The sequence below is a fragment of the Tenrec ecaudatus genome, chromosome 16 (assembly GCF_050624435.1).
Source record: "Tenrec ecaudatus isolate mTenEca1 chromosome 16, mTenEca1.hap1, whole genome shotgun sequence".
Classification (NCBI taxonomy): Eukaryota; Metazoa; Chordata; class Mammalia; order Afrosoricida; family Tenrecidae; genus Tenrec; species Tenrec ecaudatus.
Window position 1 is genome coordinate 27,341,058 of NC_134545.1, and position 25,241 is coordinate 27,366,298.

General features: G+C 47.0%; 1 protein-coding gene across 2 annotated transcripts in view; it reads left to right on the forward strand.

Moving 5' to 3' along the window:
• Positions 1–23,832, forward strand: part of PITPNB (phosphatidylinositol transfer protein beta) — a 59,723-nt gene extending 35,891 nt beyond the window's left edge. The window contains exons 8-12 of one of the 2 annotated variants that reach the window (XM_075534975.1): positions 4,866–4,943; positions 15,013–15,123; positions 16,974–17,096; positions 20,216–20,300; positions 21,928–23,832. In XM_075534975.1, coding sequence (XP_075391090.1) covers positions 4,866–4,943; positions 15,013–15,123; positions 16,974–17,096; positions 20,216–20,263 — 360 coding nt within the window. In that variant the 3' untranslated portion in view covers positions 20,264–20,300; positions 21,928–23,832. The remainder of the gene's footprint in view (positions 1–4,865; positions 4,944–15,012; positions 15,124–16,973; positions 17,097–20,215; positions 20,301–21,927) is intronic. The other variant, XM_075534974.1, reaches the window with a different exon arrangement.
• Positions 23,833–25,241: the final 1,409 nt, after the last annotated feature.

Consider the following 25,241-nt stretch of genomic DNA (forward strand, 5'->3'; position numbering starts at 1 on the left):
AAATCAATTTCTGGTACAAGTTAGTAAATGTTATTTCTCTTTGCACTGCAGAATAAATGCTGCTTGCTTTCCGTTTTTCTGTCAGTCTCGCCCTTGGGGGCTGCCTTGACTTCTGGCAGCCCTAGACTGTTAATTCATTGGCATCCAAGTGACTACATGTAGGATTTCCCTGCTTTTCAGACCTCACGATACTTAGCAGTGTTGGTCAGCACTCCTCACTGGTGCTTGCTGTTTAGGTTCATATTGATCTCCACTTCTTTCTGAAGTCCAGGCTTCCATCTTGGGGTGTGTTGAGAGGGACCCCGCTTTGCTGAGTTGAGCAGCAGTACGTACCCACACATTTTCAAGCTGGTGGTGATCTTAACCATTTGAGTACACACCAAATTGATCAACTTATGCTACAGGGAAGCAGCTTAAGTTTGTATGTTTTTACTCCGTAAAACGGTTTCTCAGCATGATTGTAGATAATACCAAGCCAACCCTCTGCCTTGAGTGGTCAGACTCAACGATGGCCCAACAAGGCAGAGACCAGACCTGTTGTGTATGCTCCCATGGGCTGTACCTCTCTTTTGGAGAGCCGACTGCTGGCCGCATTGCTCTCCTCTGTAGCGGGCTTGATGTGTCTGAACCGCTCACTTTGCCTAGTAGTCTAGCACTTAACCACCAGGGCTCCTGATCTTGTGTCATAGAATGATGCGTTCGCTGTGGGGTCACCCCTAGCCTTACCTGAGCTAACCCCAGCCACCCTTCTTGGAGCAGTTTCTGGTGGCTGGAGCTCAACTTGATTTCCCCTCTAGCCGTCAGCCTTCTTGCCAGCCCACCCGCCACCACGCTTCCCCATTCATAATCATGAGTTCACTTGGGGCTCCAGGACATTTCAGTTAGGCTCAGCACAGATTTTTGTACTTCTAATCTAAGGGACAGGCCCTGTGCTAAGAGATTCACAAGACTAATATTCTTTGTCTTAAAAACGAATCTGGTTTCTACTGAGAGTTCTGTTGGGGGTTGCAGTGCATAACAGATGCACACCCAAGAGGTTGCCCAGCTCTTGTATTCCAGTGACAGAAAGCAGTTCTTTATAAGAATTTAATGAATGTATTCTGTGTAGCCCCAGTGTGGAGAATGCCATAATTCATTTATTTACCATATTAGATTTTATTTGTTCTCCAAAGGGTGCCACGGCTTTCCCTAGCCTTCTTTCTCACTTAAATCTGAGTTTTCGATTAAATAGAGTTGTATTAACACTAATCCAAACCCACCTTATGCTGATACCATTATATTTTCCCGTTGTTCAGGTACGATTACTGGTGGGCAAGTAATGTCTAGGGACATTACACCTAACTTGATAATGATGGTTGTACTAAGCCCTTCTCCTCACCAGGCCTCTGGGCATTATTCAGATAATTAAAATTTGATCATAAAGAAATTTAGACACACTGCACCTCAGCAATAAGATTTTTCTACTTTTAAACATGATTTTAAAACTCATTTTAAAAAAAATACATTTCCTGGGCCCAGTTTGCTTGCTTTCTCTTTTCCTTTGTTTTTGTTTTTTTTTTTTCCCAAGGATTACAGAAAGTGCATGGCAAATTCAGCCTTCAGAATACCCGGGAGCTGAAGAATCAAGTAGGCTACAGCTGTCTTCACCCACAGTATTCTAAAAGAACTAATGAGATGAGAAGGCTGCAGCTGGTGGCAAGCACAATAAACCATGAGCCAAGGGCTTCTCTTCATCAGAGCCTCCCTTTCCCCATGGGATCCCAAAGGAGACAGAATACTAACAAAGCCAGCAGGCTGTCTCATTCCACACGATTGCTCATTTGCAGCTATAATTGGTAGCTGAGGTTGCATTCTGTGTGCTGAAACTGTCATACATGAAGGAATATATTTGTTCATTGTGATACGGATATAAACTGGCCAGTTTTCAAACAGAGAGCCCAAACAAGAATAGCCAACGAGAAAATTGTCACATTGAAGGTATTCAAGAAATTAAATATTGGGTCTAGAGATTCAAACCGGAGGGGGCACCTGCTTCATGTTGTGTTTTTATGATTTTCTTTTTAACGTCTTGCATCTTAAATCTAACTGATTAAACATTTACGCATTCTAACCAATATTTTTTTAACACCACCCCCCCTTAAAATGAAAAAAAAAGGCTTCGGTTTTGACAGGCTGCAGTATCCTCCCCTGCCAGGGCTGAGGTGCTATCGCTAGTAATTGGGTTTTGTTACACTTTGAGCATACTATCCTTAATGCTTACTGTTTTGTATTCACGAGGAAAGGGCAGAGAAGGCATGTGCATGCGCCTGCCTGCATGTATGTGTGTGAGGCAGTCACGCTCGCCGTGCCTTACAGGAAAACCTGTTTGAGTGACCCTGGTGCTGCTGCTGTCGCTGCTTGGTGCTGTTGACATGCATTTTGCTAGTCTGGCATTTGTGGACACCCTTCCGCCTTCCTCCCGGGTGGTGAGGTGTGTGAGATCATGTCCAGGACAGAGGTACCAAGGAGGTGTAACCTCCTCATTGAACCCGTAAGTTAAGGGACGTGGATAGTCTCTACAGTGCCGTTCGCCCCTGTGATTTTGTGACAAGTATGCCAGTGACTTGCTGACACCAATGAGGAGGGTCTGGGAACATAACCTGTCATGCAGTTTGTTAGGCTCCGAGCAGAACACGTCCTTTGACTGTTGCCCTGGTTTCTTCAGTTAGCACTACCCCAGGAACTTCAGTTGCAGGCACTCCTGAAGCTCTTAGCCCAGCATGGTGCAGGTTGGAGGAGGAAGGCTGTGGAATTCCTATGCATACTTTTGCAACCTCCCAGGAACCCGGATCATTCTTAGGCCTTTCTCCTGGGACCACTCATCCCTTGTCCGATTTATCTCCACGTGAAAATGGTTTACAGTGGCTGCCATGGAAGCCTACTTCTCTGTTCTTCAGTTCTTTGTCACCTTGCCGTCTCCCCTGGCTTCTTCTGCTCCTTCGGCCCTGGTGATGTTTTTACCAACTCTGTTTTCTGGGCTTCTTTCTCTTAGCAGGAAAGTTTAGACCTCGCTGGGCAAATTGGAATAGCTCTGTTCTATCAGATTTCCATAGGTCTGGAGGCAAGAGGTTGTGGCCCTAAATTGGAATTTAGCTGTGCATGCTTGAGATTTTTTTTTTTTTATTCTGGTGTTTACCCATAGAGGAGGTAAATACGATTGGCCAGTGACTCCTCCTTGCCTTGGGCTCAACCTGGCCTGGTTCCTTGGACCTGGGAAGGCCAGCTGGCCTGCCTGTGACTACACCAGGCTGCACATTTTAAAGCCCTGAGACGTGATGGTGGCAGCTGGGTTTGCCTCCTGAGTGGCTTGAGCCGGTTGTAAGGCCTTTTCATAGCTTCTCAGGTGTTCTTTTGAGAGAGTTTTGTCGTTCTGGGCTGCATATGAGGGTGCTTCAGAAAGTTTGTGGGAGAATCTCCATTATCTTTCCATTGTACTCCCTGTGAACTCTTGGAAGTCCCTTTTGTTTTTCTGTAATGCTTTGTTTTCTCCCAGAGCATCATGGCTCCTTTGCCACCCAGTGTATGATTTGCTCTTGAAGAGTTACGAGCCTGTGATACAGGTTTTCTGACTGGCATCCAGATTGGCCGCATCTCACTGAGTTTCCTCTACAGTCCTCTGCGTGTTGAGTCAGGACGGGCTGCTGCTTGCTGCATTTCCTCTGATGGGCGACCATTTCTGACACATGCAGAAGCGTGTTTGTGCTTGCATCGTCCTTATCTCCTCAACATTGACTTCCAACCAGGGCCCCGTGGGTGACTTTTATGTGAATTTTCCCTGAAGCGTATTATTAAAAACGCATTTCCGTAGGGTTGCCATCCACAGCAACCCTATAGGCTAGAACAGAACACTTCCCTAAGGTTTTGAGACTGTAAATCCTTGCAGTAGTGGACAGCCTCATCGTCTCCAAAGGAGTGGCTGGTGGATTTGAATCACCAGCCTTACAGTTAGCAGCTCAGCACTTACTCCTCAGAAGGACCCTGGTGCAGTGTTCTCTTCAGTGTCTTCAGCTGGCCAGCTGACCCTTCTCCCTACTCGGTTACCACACTCACGCACCTTATTTTCCTAGAGTTGGACTTCAGAGGTATTCGTGCGCGCGCGCGCGTGGGAGAGAGACACAAACACAACAGGGACTTTATGCTCTCTTTTCACTTCCTCCTCCCTGTCAGGAAGAATGGAGAGGTCACAGGCTGTGCGTGGTGGGGCAGTTCCTGGAAGCATGATGTCCCTGAGTCGCTGGCTGCCTCTGACGGTGACAAGCTGAGTGCTTGTGCTAGATGTATTCTGGCATGTCCTGAGTACAGCCTCTTCCACGACAAAGCCACAGTTTGTGTGTCCCTTGCTTGAGTGAGGTGTGGGGGTGATATTTGCAGAGCATGGTCAAGAAGTCTGGCCAACATTGCAGATCCACCCTCACTCACTGGCATCTAGTGAAGCTTCAGAATTAGTGCCATCGCCGTCCCTTTGACGTGGGTGTCCAAAGTCCCATGTCATCCACAGGGATTGCTGAAACTGGAATGGGAACATTTTTTTTCCTTGAATGTGCTGGAAAAAATACTGGAAATAATTTCCATTCATAGGCTACCAGTCACCACTTGATTTCATTGTCTTAAGTAGTCATTTTGTTAAAATGCAAGTTTAAAGCTGAGAGGGCAAGACCAGAAGGCCCAGGGCCCTACAGGAGCATTGTTTTTGTGTGTACTTTCATGCCTCATGCACAGTAAGTACTGGTGTGATTCCTAGGAGAGAGGCAAAGAGCCTCTCTGGTGTAGCTAACGAATGTTCTCTGCTTTTCTTCTCTCCCGCTGACCGTGCTCTGCTTTTGCAGGATTACAAAGCTGATGAAGACCCAGCATTGTTCCAGTCTGTCAAGACCAAGAGAGGCCCTTTGGGACCCAACTGGAAGGTACTGTGTGCTGACCTCTCTGACACGCAGAGCCTTGGCCACAGAACACTTGACAGGCTCTGAGTCTTGAAGAGCCGGTGACGTTAAAGAGAAAAAATAGAAATGGCTCAAGAATAGTTTTCATTGAGATAAAGGACCCACAGCCAGTTGCAGTTGGCCAGCGAGCCACTGCTGCATTCACAGACAGCAGAGCCAGACTGTCACTTCAGCATCACACAGTTCAGATAACTCTTAAAAGAGAGACAAGTGATTTCGTCTTTGGGATTGTCATGTTCTCTGTGGAGACTTGAAGCAGCATAAAAATTCATGTTTAAGCGAAGGCTTGTTATGCTTACGTAAAAGCGACTCCTCCCCTTCGCTCATGCCTGTGTTTCTGGCCCTCCAACGTGCCCTGTTGGTAAGCAGGGCCCCCGAGAGCAATTTCTGTGGCGTGCTGTTGTTTCTCACTCAAGAGCACACCCTTTCTTCACGAAAGTAAGAAAAGCAATGTGAGCCTGGCCGTATAAAAGGTAGTTGAAATGTATTGTATGTAAAGACATCCAGGAAATTAAGTGTCGGGCCCTTAGGTTGATGGTCAGTTGTTCACAGCTCATTTGACAGGAGAAGGGGCGAGCACAAACCTGCATAAGTTTTCCACAGCAGGATTTGACTTGATCACTAGCCTGTCATATTCTGCAGCTGGTCATGGGCCACCTGTAGGCAATGTCCAGGTGCTTGCTGTTGTTCATAGGCGTGTCCCCCTCCTGTAGCCCCACACCCTCACGGAACAAGCCTTCATGGGTGCCACCTGTTCTATAGACTGCCCTGCACACCACTGAAGAAGCGCAACTTGAGCCTGACTTGGGCTCTGCAAGAGACGGCTCCGGTTGTCATGTGTGCACAGTGGTTCCCTGGTTAGGGTTCAGCTCAAAATTCTCCCAATGCCCTGGCGAAAGCTAGAGACTTCCTACGTCACACCCCGAAAGTGTTGTTTGTCAGCTCACACAGGATCAGCTGGCACCATCTGAAATTTTCTCTGAGGGATTTAAAAAGCCTCCCTACCCATTCCCAGAGTTCCAGCCGTGGACTTCACAGCTTGCTCTGAGCCTTTCTCCTTTGAGCTTTCACACTGCTGATGCTCTAAAAGATTGTGCCAGGGAAGAGGGGAGACAGATGGCTGCTTCTAACGTTGCCTTAACCTACAGAAGGCACCTTCAGTAACTAATTCACTCTCCAGCTGATGGCATGACAGGGACTAGAAGGACATGAGTTTGAGACTCAAAAACTCAATGCCATCAAGTCGATTTTGACTCACAAGGGCCCTGTAGGACAGAGGAGAATTGTCCTATGGGATTTCTGAGACTGTCAGTTTTTATAGGAGCAAACTGCCTCCTCTTTGTCCTGAGGAACAGATGGCGGGTTGGAACCACCGACCCTGTAGTTAGTGGTCCAGTGTTTATCAGTTCACCACACCACACCACACCACACAAGAGCGAGCGCCTTTACCATTGGATGGATTCATACTTTTTATTTTCTTTTAAAAACTCGCCCTCCCTCAGGGGGTGGGGGTGGGGCAGGGACAGGGAGAGTGGAGGATGAGAATATTGAAGAAGGAGGGGGAGTGGGGAGAAAGAACCACATATGTAGAGATAATACAATAGTAATAATAGGATAATGTTAACTTCCATTCTTGAGATGAGCTATGTAAATATAAACCATGTGTTTATTTTTAAATCTCCCCAAAGATGGGGGAAAATCCAGATTTCTTATCCCTGAAATGTAAAAAGTGGTCTGAGAAGCTGAAAGAAAGAAAGGAAAAGGAAAGCTAACATGGACTTAGAGCCTTTGGTGACTAACACGTTCATTTCAAACAAAAAATAAGACTCACTCTCCCTCTGAAGAAGGCAGTTTTGACATCTGAGCCCGTGAATGTTTATGTCGTTATGTTTAAGGTTCCACCCTTGAGCAACAGACCGCACGCCATTGGAAGGCGATTTAGAACGTGACTCCAGTTTTTGCTACAAGGCAGATAATGTGCTTTTCCTGGGCGTAAATGCCTTTCTTCTCATTCCCGTATTTGTGTGTACACCATTGGTCTGCCTGCCTATCTTGATGGTGTCTCAGACACACTGCACACCTGTGGTCCTCTCTCTCTCTCTCTCTCTATGGTCCCTCTCTCTGGTCTCTCTCTCTCTCTCTCCCCCCCCCCTCTCTTCTCTCCCTCTCCTTTCTCTCCTCTCTCTCCCCTCTCTTTCTTTCTGTCTCTCTCTCTCTCTCTGGTCTCTCTCTCTCTCTCTCTCTCTCTCTCTCTCTCTCTCTCTCTCTCTCTCTCTCTCACACACACACACACACACACACACACACACACACAGCTTCTCTCTCCCCCCCTCTCTTCTCTCCCTCACTTTCTCTCCTCTCTCTCCCCTCTCTTTCTCTTTCTGTCTGTCTGTCTCTCTCTCTCTCTCTCTCTCTCTCTCTCTCTCACACACACACACACACACACACACACACACACACACACACAGCTTTTCTGGTCTCTTTCTCTTACACACACACCCTACCCCACCCCCCCTTGGCCCCCTCTGACCTGCTGAGGTAAGGTCATTTTTATGCTGTGGCAAGGCCTTATTTCTCTCTGCTTTTCAGCCACATGCCTGGGTCCTCCTGACACTTCCCTGGCTAGTTATATAAGCAGATAAAAAGGGAGCCCCCTAAAGGCCTTTGTGGGAGGCTTTGACTTAGTAGGCCTCTAAAGTCCCCACCATCCAGGACTCTGGATGTTGGGGTACACAGAGTGGGGGTGAACAAAGACGTCGATCCAACCGTGGGTCTTTTTTTTCTCCCCATACAAACAGATACGCTCTCTAATCATCAGGTGCATCCTGGCTTCTTCTACATCAGAGAACTACAGTCTAACCAGTTGGGAGCTTGGCCTTGCTATTGGCAGGCTACTGTGGGCAAGTTTCCCTGCTTGGTCCATGGGAAGAGCAGGAGTGACCATTCTGAACTCACCCCCCCCCCACCCACACACATACCTCAGTCCATGAGGAGGTTATCCATGATGTGGGTAATGATTACCAAGGCTCTTTGTGATCTCTTACAAGAAGGTAATCACATTGGTTTTCAGGGGTCTAAGGCCAAGCTGTTCCTCCGAGTCTGTTGGCCAGGGGCAGGGAGAATGGCAGTGGGCAAGGAGGATGAATGAAAATTTGCCTCCAGCCAGAGAGCTCTTCAAGATGAGATTGGCTGAAAGGCAACGCAGGAAATCCTCATCTAGCTCAGGAGCCAGGTCCCATGCTTGAGACTCGTGTTCAGGGAGACTGGTGCATGCTTCTTCTTCAGAAACCCCAGCATGAGGAGCACCAAGAAAGAAGCGGAATGATGCGTCTGCTTAGGCTGCCTTTCAGGTCACTTAGGTTAACCCATTGCCATGGAGTCGCTACCAGCTCATAGGAATCCTAGATGACAGGGTAGAACTGCCCCTGTAGGTTTCTGACACTGTAACTCTTTATGGAAGTAGAAAGCCCTGTCTTTCTCCCGAGGGGTGGTTAGTGGTTTCGAAGTGCTCACCTTGCTGTCGTTAAACCACTTTGTCACCAGGTTTCCTCCATTTGTGCTAAGTTACATTAGCAGGCTTAAAGCAGTGGTTCTCAACCTTCCTAATGCCAAAACCCTTGAATACAGTTCCTCATGTTGTGGTGACCCCCAACCATAAAATTTTTTTTGTTGCTACTTCATAACTGTAATTTTGCTACTGTTATGAATTGGGCAACCCCTGTGAAAGGGTCGTTCGAGTCCCAAAAGGGTCGCAACCCACAGGTTGAGAAACACTGGCTTAAAACCTGACTGGTTTGGGGAAGGACCTGGCCTGGCAAGCCAGGTTATTAATTCCATGTGAAAAGCACCCACTGCTGGCAAGATGAATCCACCTCATGAAGCCCCTCCCAGGCAGAGTAGAACTGCCTCCTGGGGTGTCCAAAGCTGCCCTCTTCATAGAAGCAGTTGGCCGCGTCCCTCCTGTGCAGGGTCTGCGGGGCTCAAACTACCAACCTTTGGTTCTATTTCGCCACCCTCTCCTCAGGACACATTCAGTGCATAGTAATCTTGTATTGATATTTACTGGGGCGTCCCCAGGCAACGACCCTAACGCTGCTCCTATTTTTAACTCTCATTGAGGTCTGGGTTGGCACCCTCCTTGCATTACGAAGTCTGCAGCTGCAATTGAGCATTCAGCTCTCTGAAAACCGAGACTTTCCGTGGTGAACGACGGAGACGCGGCATAGAAAGGGCTGTGTCCTTGCAGAGTATTAACTCCGGCTCCGAGTCGCAGAGACCCGTTTCATCTGCGCGCCAACACATTTTTAAGCAGAAAGAAGTGTATGTGGAGTTGACGTGTAGCGTGAAACCCTGAGAGGCCTGCATTTTTGTGAGAACATGTGTCCAGAAGGCCTTTGGATTAGTTTTCTTCTCTTTTTAAGATTCTCTTTGAACGTTTGTATATGTTTGTTTGTCACAGATGCAAGAAATTCGTTCTTGGAGAGAACACGCGCACGCTGATTGCTCACCGTTCAGCCAAACACACCGAGTTTTGTTTAGTTGGGTTGTGTGGCCCGAGTCGACATCACTCCCCCGTGGGCCCAGCCACATACCTTAGAGGAGCCTAACAGGCATTGTGAAATTAAAAACAGGATTTGGGCTTTGGGGTTTCATTTCACATAGTTAGAAGCATGCAATTTAAGGAATTCAGTGAATATACAAGCTCTTTAAATGACAAATTGGAAGTGTTTCACAGCTTGCTTGCGCTTGCTCCTCTTTCAGATGCGATTTCAGTCCGTGGTCGCTGGGACCGAATCTTGGCTGCTGCCTTTGCTCAGGCTTCACAGAACTTGTGGTGGCCCTTTTAGTGACTAGCCATCTTACCAGCTATTGGAATGGGTCTTTACATTTTTTTTCTGGCGTTAATCAATGGTATTAGAACCCAGGTGCTCAGTAAGATCAGTTTTCATCCTCCTCCTCCAGCAGTTCTCAACCTGTGGGTCGTGACCCCTTTTGGGGGGCGGGGGAGGTGGTTTGAACGACCCTGTCACAGAGGTCTCCCGGTTCATAACAGTAGCAAAATGACAGTTAGAAAGTAACAACGAAAATAAATTATGGTGGGGGGGAGGGTCACCACAGCATGAGGAGCTGTATTAAAGGGTCGTGGCATTAGGAAGGTTGAGAACCACTATCTAGATTTTTTTTTTTTCTTTCCCCCTTTTTTCGCTCAGGGTTGGTTAAGAGTTAATTACTTAGAATTCCACCTGAAAGGTATTCACATTTTGGTTGTATCTGCTGTGTGGGTCTAATCGTAGCTGATGAAGAAGAACGCCAGAGAGGGTTTATGTTGCTTAAGTCAAAGAGGATGCTTCACTCGGCCCCAGGCTCTGGGGCAGCAAGTAGCACTTCACTGGGGCGGGGATGAGACACTGCGCTGAAAGAGGTGAAAGGAGATGCCCTCTGCGGTGGTTCCTGTTTCAAACACACTGTACACATCTCTTCACAGGACCGCAGTGCTGGGGGCTTAACTTGGAGGAGTGGAAGGTTTGCTCTAGAAGGTTTAAGGTTAGAAAACCGTAAACATGGCGGACTGAAGTTACATATGAAAGCTGATTTTGCTTTCATGGTTAGCCTGATTTTTTTTTTTTTTCCTCTCTAAGCTTTGGTTTGTTAGACCTTGAAAGGAGCAGAAAGACATTAGCTTTTTCATGGCCTGAGAAGAGTGCAGATTTGAACTAGTATGCAGATAGTTTCAGGCAGAATAAACTTCATCCTTATAATAAACATTTTAGAATAAACATTTCAGCATTTTCGTTAGTCTCCCTATTTAAGCATAGGAGCCCTCGTGGTATAGTGGGCTACCAGTTGGGCTGGTAATGCAAGGTCAGCAGTTCAAAACCACCAGCCACTCCTTGAGGGAAAGTGAGGCTTTTTGCACACACAGCCAGCTCTACTTTGTCCTGTAGGGCCACCATGAATCAGAATTGACTGGATGGTAGTGAGTTTTAGTTTTGTTTGTTTGTTTTTTCAGTATATTTTTTAAAAAATTAGTTTCAGAAGAAGATAGAAATTAATTGCCCCACCCTTTAGAGATAATGGCTGTTGCTTATTATGGTTTTGTCCCCCAATTTTATAGCATACATAGTCAACTGTATTATCACCCACCCTCCACCTACCCCTTCCCCCATGATCGAGCTTCTTTGAATAAGATGATTGATAAAGCTGTGTGCTTGGGAGCCTGTGAGATTTTGAACCCCTTTCAATCCGTGTGAGGGCTGAGTCCTCATTTTTGCAGTCAGAAATTAATGAGGTGGTTCTTACACACCATGGCAAGGATATGGTTCTGAACACAGACTCGCGTTCATTGTAGCCTCAGCAGCATCCCAGCAGTTCTTAAGGTTTTCCCCACCTCTCATTCTAGGGAAGCCTTGTTAGGTTTTAGTCACACAACGAAGCGATCGCACTTTTAAATATTTCTTAAGTGGAGACATTTCTAGACTAGTTTCATGTTTCCTCAAGTGGCTGTCAGACCTGACCTGAAATTGAGAGGTGACTCACAAGGACCATTTGTAGAAATTGGAAGATCCTTCACTACCTACACATTGATAATGACAGGAATTTAAGAAGACATGACTTCTCTGTTCTCAGCCTTCTCCTGAGGGATACGGAGTGTGGTCCTGAGGGCCACCTTCTGTGCCCCCTCAAGTGAGGAAGTGCTGATGAAACCGGTGCAGCAGGCTGTTCATTTCCGCGGTGGTTCTAACCGGACTTTTCATGCTTGATTTCTTTAAATCATGACCTGCCCAGTAAAGGAGGAAGCAGAGGTTACGTGGGCAACTAGATCTGGGGAGACAGCTGAGTTTTGTCTCTGTGCCATCATAATTTTAACAACTGTGCTGTGTGTATCACCAGTATCCCCTTGATGGGTTTCCGCAGCCTGGTTGAGTCTCGGGGAGAGTGTCAGACACTCGCTCGGTTGGTCGTTGGCGGTGCGGGCGTGCATCTGGCTCTGGAGCCCTAACGTGGTGGGATGGGCTTGAATTTCGCTTGGCTCTGCCTATAATTGGAACCCTGCCTAGGTATCCTGCTGACTAAAGATCGGTTGGTTGGTTTTGCACTTAGAGACAGACAAGGTCTTCGTTGTTGAGGACAAGATGTCCCATGACTGGGAGTTTCCAAGCATCCCCAGTCCGAGATAAACAGGTCTTGGTAGGACCTTAGCCTTTCCTTGTAGACAGAGAAGTCAGGCCCATAGGTGGGCAGGGTCCTGGCCACGCTACACAGGAAGGTACTTTGCACATGGGAGCTACAACGTGAGTGAGCCCCCTTACTCCCAGTTAGTTGGGTGCTATTGTGACAGGTTTCTCTCCTGCTGACCCAGACAGTGTTTCCAGGGGTGTTGCCTTTCCCGGGGCACCTGGTGGAATGGAGAGAGCCACATGGTGGCTCATTGCTTTGTCAAAAAGAGGAAGATGTACAAGACCAATCTCTCCATGTTTCAGTGAGACTAGCCACTCAGAAACTAGCTGAGTCCTGTGGAAGGCTACTTGGTGGCTTCCACCCAGGAGCACAGCTTACATGTCACGGGAGGAGCAGTATATAAATGTGAGGTCTTAGTGCAGGCCCATGGCTCCCCAAAAGGAGGGTGTCCCTTCTGAAAGAGACCGTTGACGTCGTTGAATTGTCACTGGTGCGTGCCATGTTTGGGTGGGCACTGTTTGGCAAGTTATGCGTTGGGCTGCTTTTTGAGAAGATAAGGAGTTTGGTCCCATCAGCTGTCCCTCAAGAGAAAGATCAGGCTGGCTGTTCCTGTAAAGGAAATGCAGCCTCAGAAACTGTAAGGCAGTTCCGTTCTGTCCTAAAGGGTCATCATGAGTCGGAATTAACTCGATGTCAGTGGGATAAATGGGAATCGGACCCACAAAATACTTGCCAGTTAGAATTTGCTGATGAGGGCTGGGGTACCGTTTTTATATGCATGGATGCTGACTTCTCAGGGGTGCTCTCCGTGGGGAGGAAAGTTAACGGAAAAAGAGAGCTAAGACTTGCCAGGCTCTCATATGGATGTGGAACTAGCCTGCAAAAAGTTAGTGTAGGGGATGCTATTTTAAGTTAGATGCTTGCTGGTGGCACCTCATCAATTTATAACCTGGTCATTATTTGGAGGATGCAATGTTATTACAGAAGAGATTTTTGGAGAGAAGTTGTCTGATCATGCCGGACTCAGCAGGACGTTCAGTCTCCTTAATAAAACCAGGATAGAGCTCTTTCATATACCTACCCCTAGCGCTCACTGGAAACAAGACTCTCACAGAGGCTCTGGGGGACGAAGTGGTCTGCAGATGGGATCCAGTAGATGGATAGTCGTCCTCTGGCTTTGCGTAAGACCCAGGGGTTCTTCATGATTTGAATTCATGTCGATGTGCTGGTGTGGAAGGACACTTTGCTTGCACACACGAACGTGGAGAAGGTAGCCAAGGGTGGGTGGATGCTGACTGCTGGCTGCCGGAGGACAGCGGTGAAGAAGGTGCGGTGCTTTAAATTTTTTTCTCTTTATTCCTCAGTAATTTGCTTTTGGTTTTGTTTTAAATTAATAAATCATTTGATTGGTGGCTCTTACAGCTGGTTTTAATTTTTATGAAAGTGAGGGGACCCCCCACAGTGTTACACCTGACTCTCCACTCTTAGGAGAAGAACCTCTGCTTACAGTTTTCGGAGTTGATGTTTAGTCCCACCTATTTGGGGGTAGCTGTGAGTCGGGATCTACTCGACAGTGGCGGGGCCGAGGCCAGGGCACGCACCACCTTGTTCAGGCTTCACTAAGAAGTAGCACCTTCATCGTTGACAAGCACAGACACTGGGACTCCTGGAGCCACACCTGCAGCCCGACCACTAAAAGTGGCTCTTTGCTCGCTGCCTGCCTTCTGGGCTTGACTGTAAACTCAAGGCAGGGGCAAGGCCGGTTCTACCTCTGTGGGCTACTGTGAATTCTTTCCAGGCTCTCTTCTCAGTCAAGTCAGGAGTGTCTTGTCTCCTGCACTTGTCACTCTGGGCGAGCCTGGATGTTGAGTGAATCCCCAGAGAACACACTGCCGAATGCTGCTGGTTCCTGGCTCTTGGTCGCTCACGCCACCACATTACTGACCCAGCCTCAGAGGGGTGGCAGTGCCACCGGTTGCAGCCCTCCAAGGGCTTGGAATGGAAAGGTGGCACATTCCTGCACATTGGTCTCCATTCATGCACTTGTCTCAGCTGCTTGTCTTGCCTCCCACCCTCTCTCCACACAGCAAAAGCATGGCTTTAAAAAGTGGGATTATTTGAAAGTAAATCACAGACACTGTGTGAGTCTTTGGTCTCTTGTACTGTAGACTAGTCCCCTCAGTGTGCTTGAGGGCTCTTTCTCACATGAGAAGGCTCCCTCCCTCTCTCGCGTTTTTTTAATATTTGCCCTCTTTCCCTAGAGCTTGTTTTGGCTTGATTCCCTGACACTTACACCAAGGGATGTAATCAGTTGTGGGAATTAAAGTCTACACAGATGGATGTGCCTTCGAACGCATAATGATTAGGGGTGATTGTGCCACAGCCTCCCCTTTCGGATCTCCCGTCTATAGAGCGTTCCTTGGTTAGTGACCAGGACCCCTCCACTTGCCAATATTTGAAGGCACAGGAGGAGACTCCACTTCCTCATCACTTTGTTTCATGGCTTGCCACGTCACAAAGGGGTACATGAAAATGATATTAGGAGAACCCGGACATATTAACAGGCTCCCTCTCGATCCGATGTGAATCACAACTGGTATTTCATATGGAATCAGAAGCATGTCATTAAACTAGAGTGCGGAGGTAACTTCGTCTGTGGAAGGAGGGTCAGCAGCAGGGGACTCCAGCTGCTGCTGCTAAAACGAGTTAGCTTTCTCGAAGAGTGGAGTAAAACACATCCCAGATCGTAATTTCTCTCATGTCCTGCCTGTGATGTCATTACCCAGCAGTCCCTTTTCATCAGAGCATGCATGAATATCTAACCCCCGATTTTGCCTTTTTACTTCTCATTCAGAAGGAGCTGGCAAACCACCCAGACGGCCCTCAGATGTGTGCCTACAAGCTGGTGACCATCAAATTCAAGTGGTGGGGCCTGCAGAGCAAAGTCGAGAACTTCATTCAGAAGGTAAAACCTGCTCTGGACCCGCGGCTCCCTCGGAGGATGAGACTTGGGACAGCTACCCGGTTCATTGTCACCTTCACTTGTCTTTTGTGAGATGAGACTTGCTGTCCCTGACAGTCCACACTTTTCCCCTCTGGTCATCATAGTCTCTGAGGGGCCTCCTGTGGGAGTGCCTGCCACCCATCCCCCACCACCCCCTCCCCTCCCTTAAGGACTCTCACTAGAATACGAACTCTGAACTCTGAGCCAAAGGTGACATGATCCAAGGGTCTACATCTAATGGTTGTAAACACACAAGAGCTACACAAAACTTCCTGGGTGCCGACTTGGCCTGCAGCATTCAAGAAGAAAGTGACGGGCGGGGGGTGGAGGGGACATATAAAACGTCTGGAAACAGCTCATGGTAGTTTAACGTGGAGGACACACGGCCGTGCTCAGCGGTCACATCAAACTGTCAGTGTGGTCAGCTTTTGGTCACGTGCAGAGCCCTCTGAAAGTGTGTGGAGAAATTGAATGAGAAGTTGATGGGATTTTCCTGTGGACTTTTTGAAGTCTCTTCCTATATACACACGAAGGAGTGCACCCAAAACAACCCAGAATTGTGCTAGGTGAAGCAGAGCTTTCATAGCACGCACTTTTCCTGCCAGGGGAGCATTGAGCAACTCTGAATTAGTCCACCCAGTGACATCGCCTGGGAAGGTTCCTTCTCTCTGGTCATAGGAATTTTTTTATAAAAGCAGTTTCACCCAAACCTCATTTTTTGTGATGGCCGATTTCAGAGAATAGCAGCCAGCTGTGAAATTAGGGTTTGCACAATAATTTAAATACGTATCTTTTAGGGAAAAAATTCTGGGGTTTTTTGGGTACCCCTTGGTATTTTGCCACCATTTGAGAGGGGAAAAAAAAACCCAACACATCTTTAAAGTTCTGGGAACTGCTTTTTTCTTGGGCTGGCTTACAATTGGCCTAGAGCAGGCACTCTATAAATATTGGCTTCCTTCCTTCCTCTTGGGTCATAATAATAGATTCATAACCTGCTTTTGAAGAATAGAAGTCACACATGTAGTTGACGAAGTTCCTTCTGGTCTTGGAAAAATACTTTCACAGTTGAAGGTTGTTCAGATGACTCACTGTCCCATGCATCCGTGCATTCTCTCTTTTCTGAGTTTCATGAAACATAACTCAACAATTAAAATCACTGATTATAAAGTTGTGATTTTTTTATTAGAGTGTCAAGTAACTTGGAGAGTAGGAAAAACAAGAGGTGAGAGAATAAGTAATAATTCTTGAGTTAAGAAGACATCTCATTCCAAAGAGCCCAGGACTCTCATTAACACCTCAACAGCATCCCTTGGAATTGCAGAAAAGTTTTATAGCAGAAGAAATCAAGTTGACCTTTAGTCATTGACATTTAGGAAAAGATGAAAATGAATGAGGTCCGGGAAGAGTTTGTGTTGGACGGGAAAGTGTGCACTGTACTTCCTTGGTTACTATGAAACCATCCCACCTCTACCAGATCAGGTGGATTCGTGTTTCCAAGGGAGCTTTTTCTTTGCGTGGAACAGAATGCTCGTGGGCTGGAGGTAGAATTGTCATATCAAGAGTGGAGGGCTCATTTCAGAGCTGAGGTTTTATGCTTTCACAAGGATGTACAGCCTTGGTAACCCACGGGGACACTTCTACTCTGTTCTCCTGGGATTGCTCTGGGCCGGAATGGACTCCGTGGCATTGCGCATATGTACATCGCATGGATTGCTGGGGACATGGGCTGACTTATTGAAGTTAAAGGCATCTGTCATGAATGAATCTTGGTTTTCACGATATTATACAGCCTTTCTCTCTTGTTTCAAAAGCAAGAAAAGAGGATATTTACAAACTTCCACCGCCAGCTCTTTTGTTGGATTGACAAGTGGATTGACCTGACCATGGAAGACATTAGGAGAATGGAAGATGAAACTCAGAAAGAACTAGAAACGGTAAGACTTTCGATCATTGTGTGGGCTTCTCTGGCTGACCTTTTCTAAAGCTGTTTGCATGTGTGTGCGTTAAGTGTAGGCTCAGTCCAGACAGGTGTTACTAAAACCCATTCACTAATCTGTTTATCTTCTACAATGTCAAGTGTCCTCAGCACTTCTCTCCTTCTCTTTGTTGAGCATCTCCTGTGAGGGCAAACATGAGCTTTCCTCCATCGACAACTTGTTCGTTCAAAATGCCCATGGAGGTATTCTTTTTAATGTGGTAACTTCTCCATGCTGTCCTTTGGTTCCCACAGTACTTCGTTTACTTTTGCCAGGGCCACGCTCCCTGTGGCACATTGAGGGGTGGTCCTCCTTCTGTAGAAACAGTGAAGACTAAGAATTCTAATTCAGACCCACGGCGGGGTTGGGTGGCAGAACTTGGAGGTACAAGCAGGCCCCATGTAGTGCTGGGGAGTCCTGCCCACATGCATGAAGCCCCAGTGCACGAAGCCCTGCACACCCAGGCCTCTGAAGGATGCCGGAGAGAGCAGCAGGAACTCCGTGATCACCGGAGAATGGCAGCGAACCCAGCTCTTTGACCCAGGCGGGAATCTAGTTCTCTGGCTGCTGCGTCATCAGGAATCCGTGTTGAAGATTGCTTACTTTTGGTGATTACAGGAGATCTGCTTCCAATTAGTTTTATACAAACCTTCTGAGAGGACTAGGACATACTTTCTTTATAAGGCAATAAAACGTCTTAGCCTTATCTGAGACATAAAGTAAACTATAGGCCGGCTCCAACTTATGAATGGATTTGGTTCCAACATTTTTTAAGTTGATTGTTTGAAATTTGGAACATACTTTAACCACAAGAACAACATTCTAAGTAGGGGTTCATTTTCTGGGCCGGCCAGTAGAAACCTCTCTGACTCCAATTTCTTATCCTAAGCGTGTCACTCCCAAGTTCTGGATCATTGGAATGGGGAGTCTCCAAGAGTCTCCGCTTCCCCCTTATTTTGACCTGGGGGTTTGTAGGGGTGGGGCGCAAAAAGAAGAGGTGGATCTTGGGCCTCTCCTACTCCTGGTTTTCTTTCCTCAGCCAGGTGCTGTTCTCTGAGACGGGCCCCACCCCCGTTTTGATTCTCATTCCCTTGCTTTTCCATTTGTCTTCCCTCCAAGTGCCTCAGGTCCCAGAGCTACCTGCCAGTTCTAAATTCAGCCCCGCAATGCAGCTGGTCTCAGCTGGACATGGAAGAGACAGCAGCTGGCGGCTTGCCTTCACTCCCACTGGGCTCGTGGTGTGGACCAGTATGTCCCAAAAGGACTTAGCAAACCCAAAACAGGTTCTTGGTTAGACACTCTGATAGGAGCCCATTCTTGGGTTCTGTATTTCATGCTGGGGCCCTGTCACAAGAGAGGAACCACCTGCTGACCTGCCAGGGAGCGCCTCTGAGCCCTGCCCCTGAAACCGCTGCTTCTCCCAGGGAAGAACTCTTGCTTCCCTCACAAGTTTGAGGTCTCATGACCCCAAGACACAGCTGGCTCCTCGATGCAGAGATGGTGACTCCTGCTGCTGATGATTTGGGAGGGGCGGGCACTCAGTGACAACGTAGCTTGCTTTGTTAGAAGATGCTGCGTCCACATTGTCTTGGGGCTCCTTCCTTCCCGCCTCGGCAGAGCCCTGACATTGGTTTCAGCTGAGGGTAGGTGACCCTTTCTTTGTCGACGTGTTTATTCCACATGGAATTGCTTCTGCATTGAGTTCTGACATCTTTTGAGTTTTCGAGCTTCTTCAGAGTCTAGGCTCCTGCCACACAGTGTCCACCTCCTGTTGAGTCCACTTCACCACAGGTGGAAGTTTCTCCTCTTCTTGAGTAGACCCCTGATGAAGTCATTATATTGATTGCATTCTCTAAGCGGCCCTGACCAAGGAGCAGAGGCGCCGTCTCTGAGTTTCCCAGTGCGGCTATAGCTGGAATCAAATCACCCCAGGGGTAGGGGTGGCTTGGCTGGAGGCCTAAGTTCAAGGGGAAGATTTCCCCTGTGTCATGGGCATGGGTGGGATAGGCAGGAAATCCTGATCTCTCAGCTTCTGTGTCCTGGGTTCCCATCTCTGCTCTCTGCTGCCCTGTTTCATGTATCTTCTATCTCAGTAGAGATTGACCTGAAGCACACGTCTGCACTAATTGTGCCTTGTTCACAAGCACAGATGTCCTGCCCACAATGGGATTGTAACTGTAGACAAGAGGTCAGGGTTTACAAGGCACACTTTGGGGGACACTCAGTTCAGTCCGAACAGCTAGCATCTTTGAGGAGCCAGGCAGGAGAGGACCACCCCTGCATAGGTCCCTGCAGAGAAACCCTGAGCCTGGACATGGCAACCAGATGAACACCTGGAGCAGGTGTATACTTGCTTGTTTACCACTAGTACTTTTGATGGGAGTGGGGGTTCAGGTTGAGTTTCAGAATGTGTTCATTGTATTTGCTTCTTTTCTTTCTATTCTCCTCTTGACTTTTCTTTAAATTGCTGTAGGCTGTTGTTGTGAATGCCTGTCCTTGCTAATGCAGCTTTGCATCCTTCCTTGGTTTGTTGTTGCTGTGCTGTATCTTGTTCATGCTGTCATTCTTCCCCTCCCCTCCTGTACTCTTCAGGAAGCATCCTCTACAGGACTTTTGAGAGGCCCTGCCTGGCTTTATTTAAAGCAGCCGAGGCGGCCACAGAATCCCACCATGACACTTATTTCCTCAAATAATTTGTAGGTCTTCAAAAAGTTTGTGGGGAAATTTCATAATGTTTGCATTCTACTTTTCAACTAAGTTAGTGAAGCTTCCCCCCCCCACCCACACACCTGTATTAAGGATAGTTTATTTACCTCCTTTGATTATTTCCTGTTGCCACCGGTCTGCAGGTTCTGGTTTCGTGGATTAAAGACACTTGTTTTTGAGGTGTGTGAGAAAGGCCTTTGCAAGGTTGTCTTCAGACCAAGGGCTCTCCGAACGCCCCTCTCCCTGTGGACGTGGTGATGAAGGGCACTGTCACAGCACTGTTGTTCCGCTCGTTTCTTCTCCCCATGCTTAAACTAACCCTTACGTAGAGTCTATGATTTCAGCAGCTCATGATTTTATTTTACGTTTAGATGCGTAAGAAGGGTTCCGTCCGAGGCACGTCGGCTGCTGATGTCTAGATGAGTCCCCTGTAGGTCAGAGACAATATCCAACTGTGTAAGTGAAGACCTGGGTAAAAGGTTCTGTAACCGGTACCATTCTGGCGATGGGTAGTTAACTTGCTAAGCGGAAGTGATGCTAGCGTTGAGTGTTAAATGCAGTCTTATTTTGGAACTTAAATGATATCTTGTTTTCGAGATTGACAGTGAACACTTGAAATATTACTCTGTAAAACTTTGGTATGTGAACTGGTGGGATTTAGTCATCCTGAGCCGGTTCTTAGCAATAGGGCTCAGAAGCCAGCTGGGAAGTGTACCTACCCTCACGCAAGGCAGTGGCCTTGGATCAGCTAACTTTTGGTTGCTGACCAGTTAAGTACACCGCTACTCATCAGTTTGAATCCGTTCTGTCATGGCTGAGCAAGTAAAATTGAAATGAATCTGAACTCTGAAACATTGGTTGATGCAGAACTTAAGTTCTAATGGGAAAGTTACGGTGGGTTAAGAAGCTTCCAGATGGGAGACCAGGAAGAGGTGCAGTTAGCCCTTTAAGGGGCATGCTGCAGGAGACTGGGCTCTTGCCAGGCTCGTGGCAAGCAGTACATGTTCCAAACGCAGTTGGCCGCCATCTTTGAGTCCTTGCACAGTTGTTTCGTTCAGGTCAAGGGGTTTGTTCCTATGCAGGTGCACCTGCACTTGCTTTCTCAGAGAAAAATTATATTTCGAGTAGGATGTTGACCTGTTATTTTTACCAGTCAAGTTACTGTTCCAGTCCACCCATATTTCAGAAAGTCAGGCCCATTTGTCGGCCCTGACAGAAACAGAAAGAACCAGTTGGAAGTCCTAATGAACCAGCCCATCCCCCAGTGGAATCACTTGCAGTTTAAGGAAATAAGCAAAAATCCATGCAATCACACTGAGGGAAGCCCTTCCCCTGGTCCACGAGGGCCCACCCCAGCATCAACCTCAGCGATCACTCTAGTGGCAGTGTTTCTTGTAGCCCAGGAAGGCATCTCCATGTTAAACCTACCTTTACGTATCTTGTCCTTCGATATGTGTGGGTGTGAGGCAGTTTTAATTTAAAATATCAAATATCTCGATAGCTTATAAATTGCTCTAAGAAAAATGTCTTTACTCTGATGGTAAGAAATTTGCTTAGAAAGAAAAAATCTGCACCGTGTACTGAATGGAGCCAGCATGGGCCACCAAAATTGGGCACATCTCCCTCCTGGGTTAACCTTGAACTAAGATGCCACAGGATGCCCCTGGATCTGCGGTGGGTCTCAGTTACCCTCCTATTTGAGCTCCTGCTCTCTCATTATTGAAATCAGCAGGGTAATTGGAGTGTTGAGGCTGAAGTAGGTGTACCCTCCAAAGAGCCGGCACAAGTCCTTTCACTTCCATGTTCATTAAAAAGAATTTTTTAAGTTACCATTCCTTTTAAGTTCTTGTGCGTTTCTGTGGCTAATGTCTGCTTCTAGTTTTACCTTTCCCTGTGATGAAACAAAACGCTATGCCTTTAGCAAGTGTAAAATCTTAAAACGAGATGCCGTCTTGAAACTGCCGTCACTGAGAGTAGAGAGTTGAGAGTTTTGTTTTCTGGGAGAATGGGTGTGACAGGCATCACCTCTCTTTGGTGTCCACAGTATATTTTAACAAGATGCTCTCTCTTCCTTTTCTTACAGTTACGTAATCAAGGTCAAGTGAGGGGAACAAGTGCAGCCAGTGATGAGTGAAGACGAATCTGACCAGCTTCTTGCAGTGTTGACGTTCCCCAGCCACGTGCTTGTGGTTCTGTACACACGCCCAGGTCCTCCACCATGTGTGTACATATGTATGTGTGTGTTAACTGTAGCTGTATATAAAATGCACGTAGAGCTACAGAGCCAGCTACACACGCTTGTGTATATATATATATGTACATACAGACCCACTGAGGGATTAGGACGATGTTTCCAAAGTACTGTACCTATCTTTGGCCAGAATGCAAAAGAAAATATTTTCAATATATATACCTGGAACAGATTTTAATAATTATCAGAGTAATACCATTAATGGACAAATTGACTGCAATGTAAAACTAGCTGGTTTGTTTCACAAGTGTGAGTTGTGGACCAATATATATATATATATATTATATATATATATAGCCTTATATTATTTTTCTGTTCTTTTAAATCAGTCCCTTAGAAATTGTTATTTTAGACCCAACAGCAAGTAAGACCCCCATACACCCCACCCCCCAAAAAAGATATATTCTAAATTTTTTGCTAGCCCAGTAAATTTGGAATGTAAATTTGGAATATTTATAACTATTTATTTCTGGATGATCCTTACCTTATAGCCAAATTTGACAGTATCTAAGGAAGGAGTAAATTCCCATGCCAACTTTTTACTTGTTTGTCCTGGAGGGGGAGGGGGAGGGGAATCCTTAAAAAAACTAAAAAGAACTCCAGTTTTTATTGGATTTTTGTATTTTAAATTTCAAGTATTTTTCTATATCAAACCTAGCAGAAGGAGATGAAGGTTTGTGATTTGTAATAAACACTAGACAATTTCAGGCTCCTGTTACACTGAGAACGCACTCTTTGGTGCATTGTAGGCTTGTGGGGGAGATTGGATGGACAGTACTTCTCTCTCCTGGGGCCTGTTGCTGAAACGACTGGCTTTGGAAATTGTAGTTTGGAAACTATGCAAATGGCCAAGATTCTTTGCAGCTCACATGATAGGATCTACAGAGGTGATACTTCATTCTTTTCAGGTTGGGATTGTATCTTTATAGGAGATGCTGACTTTGAGATAGGAAGACCTTGAGACACACAGCCAGAGGCTGGCCTGTAGCAGGGGTGAGAGGCTGGCCATGGGATCCTTCCCTGATCCAGCCTTTTGAACATGCTGGTTAGACGCTGCTGCCACCACCTCCTTTATTTGTAGAACAGGAACAATAGCTAGATGAGATGTGTCTACTTTTTCTGTGTGGCCCCAGCTTTTATTCCTGTCAGCCCCAGAAGCTTGAGTGGAAGGATTCAGTTGAAGCCTTCAGGCCACAGATGTCTCCTTTGGTCTGGTCCCACCCGAGACACTGGAGTCAAATGGCATTGGCAATGTGATACGCTGACAGCCCCCACCCTGACCCTCCCCCCAACCCCCGCCTCCTCGTGTCTCCTGCCCCCACTGACATGATGGCAGTGACTTGGACCGGGAGGTGTGGGATTGCTGCCACCCTGAGGGGCCTGTTCACTGCAGCAGCAAAACCACGTTCCCAGTGTCCTCAGGGTGGAGACTGGCACTTAACTCTCTGGGCACTGCTGTAAGATAGGTTATGTCACTGCATAGTCAATGTCTGCACAGTGTGGTGTGAGGAGCATGTCTGCTAATTTTGTGAAGTAAGGAGTCGAATCCTCTTCACAAATGTCATCACCCTCACTGGCCTCTGCGGCATCGCTGGGAGCCCAGGCTTTCCTAACAGCTGTGGAGATGAGAGGGAATGTGTGGTGAATGTAAAATACCTAGTTTACTTGGCAGTCTCTTGTGTAAATTACAGTAAAACAAAGTAAATGAAATTTAAACAAAATAAATTTGATCACAAAATGCCACTTGTGTGCCTGAGTGGTTTTCTGGTGCCACGTCCGGTTTAGGATTCCGAGGGCAGCACCTCTGCTCATTCTTTGAGAACTCGTGGCTTCAAGGGACACCAGCCATGTCAAGCCGTTCACATTTGGTAGTGTGAATAATGTTCTTGTATGTGACGTGTAAGCTAAGCTGTAAGCTAAAGAAGACTTCTCTATTACTGGTCTCACTTTTGTGTGGCTCTTGGTGAGGACCGACCATTCATTCCTGAACCAAATCATGGTTTTGGGCCCTAAACCCCATTTTACTTTCCTCCATGCAACCTTTGTTTTCCCGTGATTCCAACTTAAATCCTAGAGCTCCTCAGCATCGGGGGAGATGCCAGCTGAGTGGAGAATTGAAGAGCTAACATCGCATATTGCTCTGTGATTGTTTTCCGAATGACCTTTAGTAGCCTTTTACTTTAGGCAACTTTTGTGTCCACTTGACAGCATGGGTGTGTCTGGTACCCATTTTTGGTGGAGGACCAGAGTGGTTGACACTGGGTCTGGCCCTCAGTGGGCATCATGTAGACAGATAACGTTGTTTAGTGAGACAGCACTTCCAGGTGGGAGACGGCTCTAAGACTAGCTCTAGGTAGATGTTTCCCAAGGGGGCATGGGTGGCAGGCAGGAGAGAGTTAAGAACTAGAACGATCCAGGGGCTTACCAAAGCAGATATGTACTCTATCCTGCTGTCGTGAGCTGTGGTACCTTTGGGTCCTAAACTTATTTGGCTTATTGCCCGCTTTTCAGCAAAGGAATTAGCACACACACACAGCAATGTAGAACATACCACAGCTCCTAATTCTGCATAAAGTGTAGGTATCTGCTGTTGCAGGCTCCTCCCCCATTTCAGCACCCCCTCCAGAGGGTATTGCCCATCTGAGGAAACACTGTTCAAAGCTTAGTTGCTAGACCAGCACTTAGTATAAGGATGGAAGTTCTCAGGCCAGTGCGGGGAAGTATGGGCCTGGGTCAGGAATGTCAGGGGCCTGCTCCTGGTTCCCTGGTCTTGGGTTCCTAATATAGAAAGTGAAGGCCATGTCCCTGTTTATGCAATAAGTGGACCAGATCACTTGAGATTGTTTATCTTCTTCTTTATCATTCATCCCTCTCCTGTTCATGTTCCAAACTCTCCTAGTCAGTTTCAAATCATTTGGATCCTCCTGTCTTTGTAGACCCATTCAGATCACACACACCCATACCCAATCCCCTTTAATATGCTAGATTGTAGGAGTTTGCCGCCTGGCTGCTGCTACACCACCTCAGACCTTGTCTGTGAGGCAGTGGATGAGTGGACATTTGTTTTGGTCATCTTAGCAGCAAAGTTGGCCAGGGGCTGGTGTGGGATTTCCTCGTGATCCTTTGAAAGGGGAATGTTGTGACAT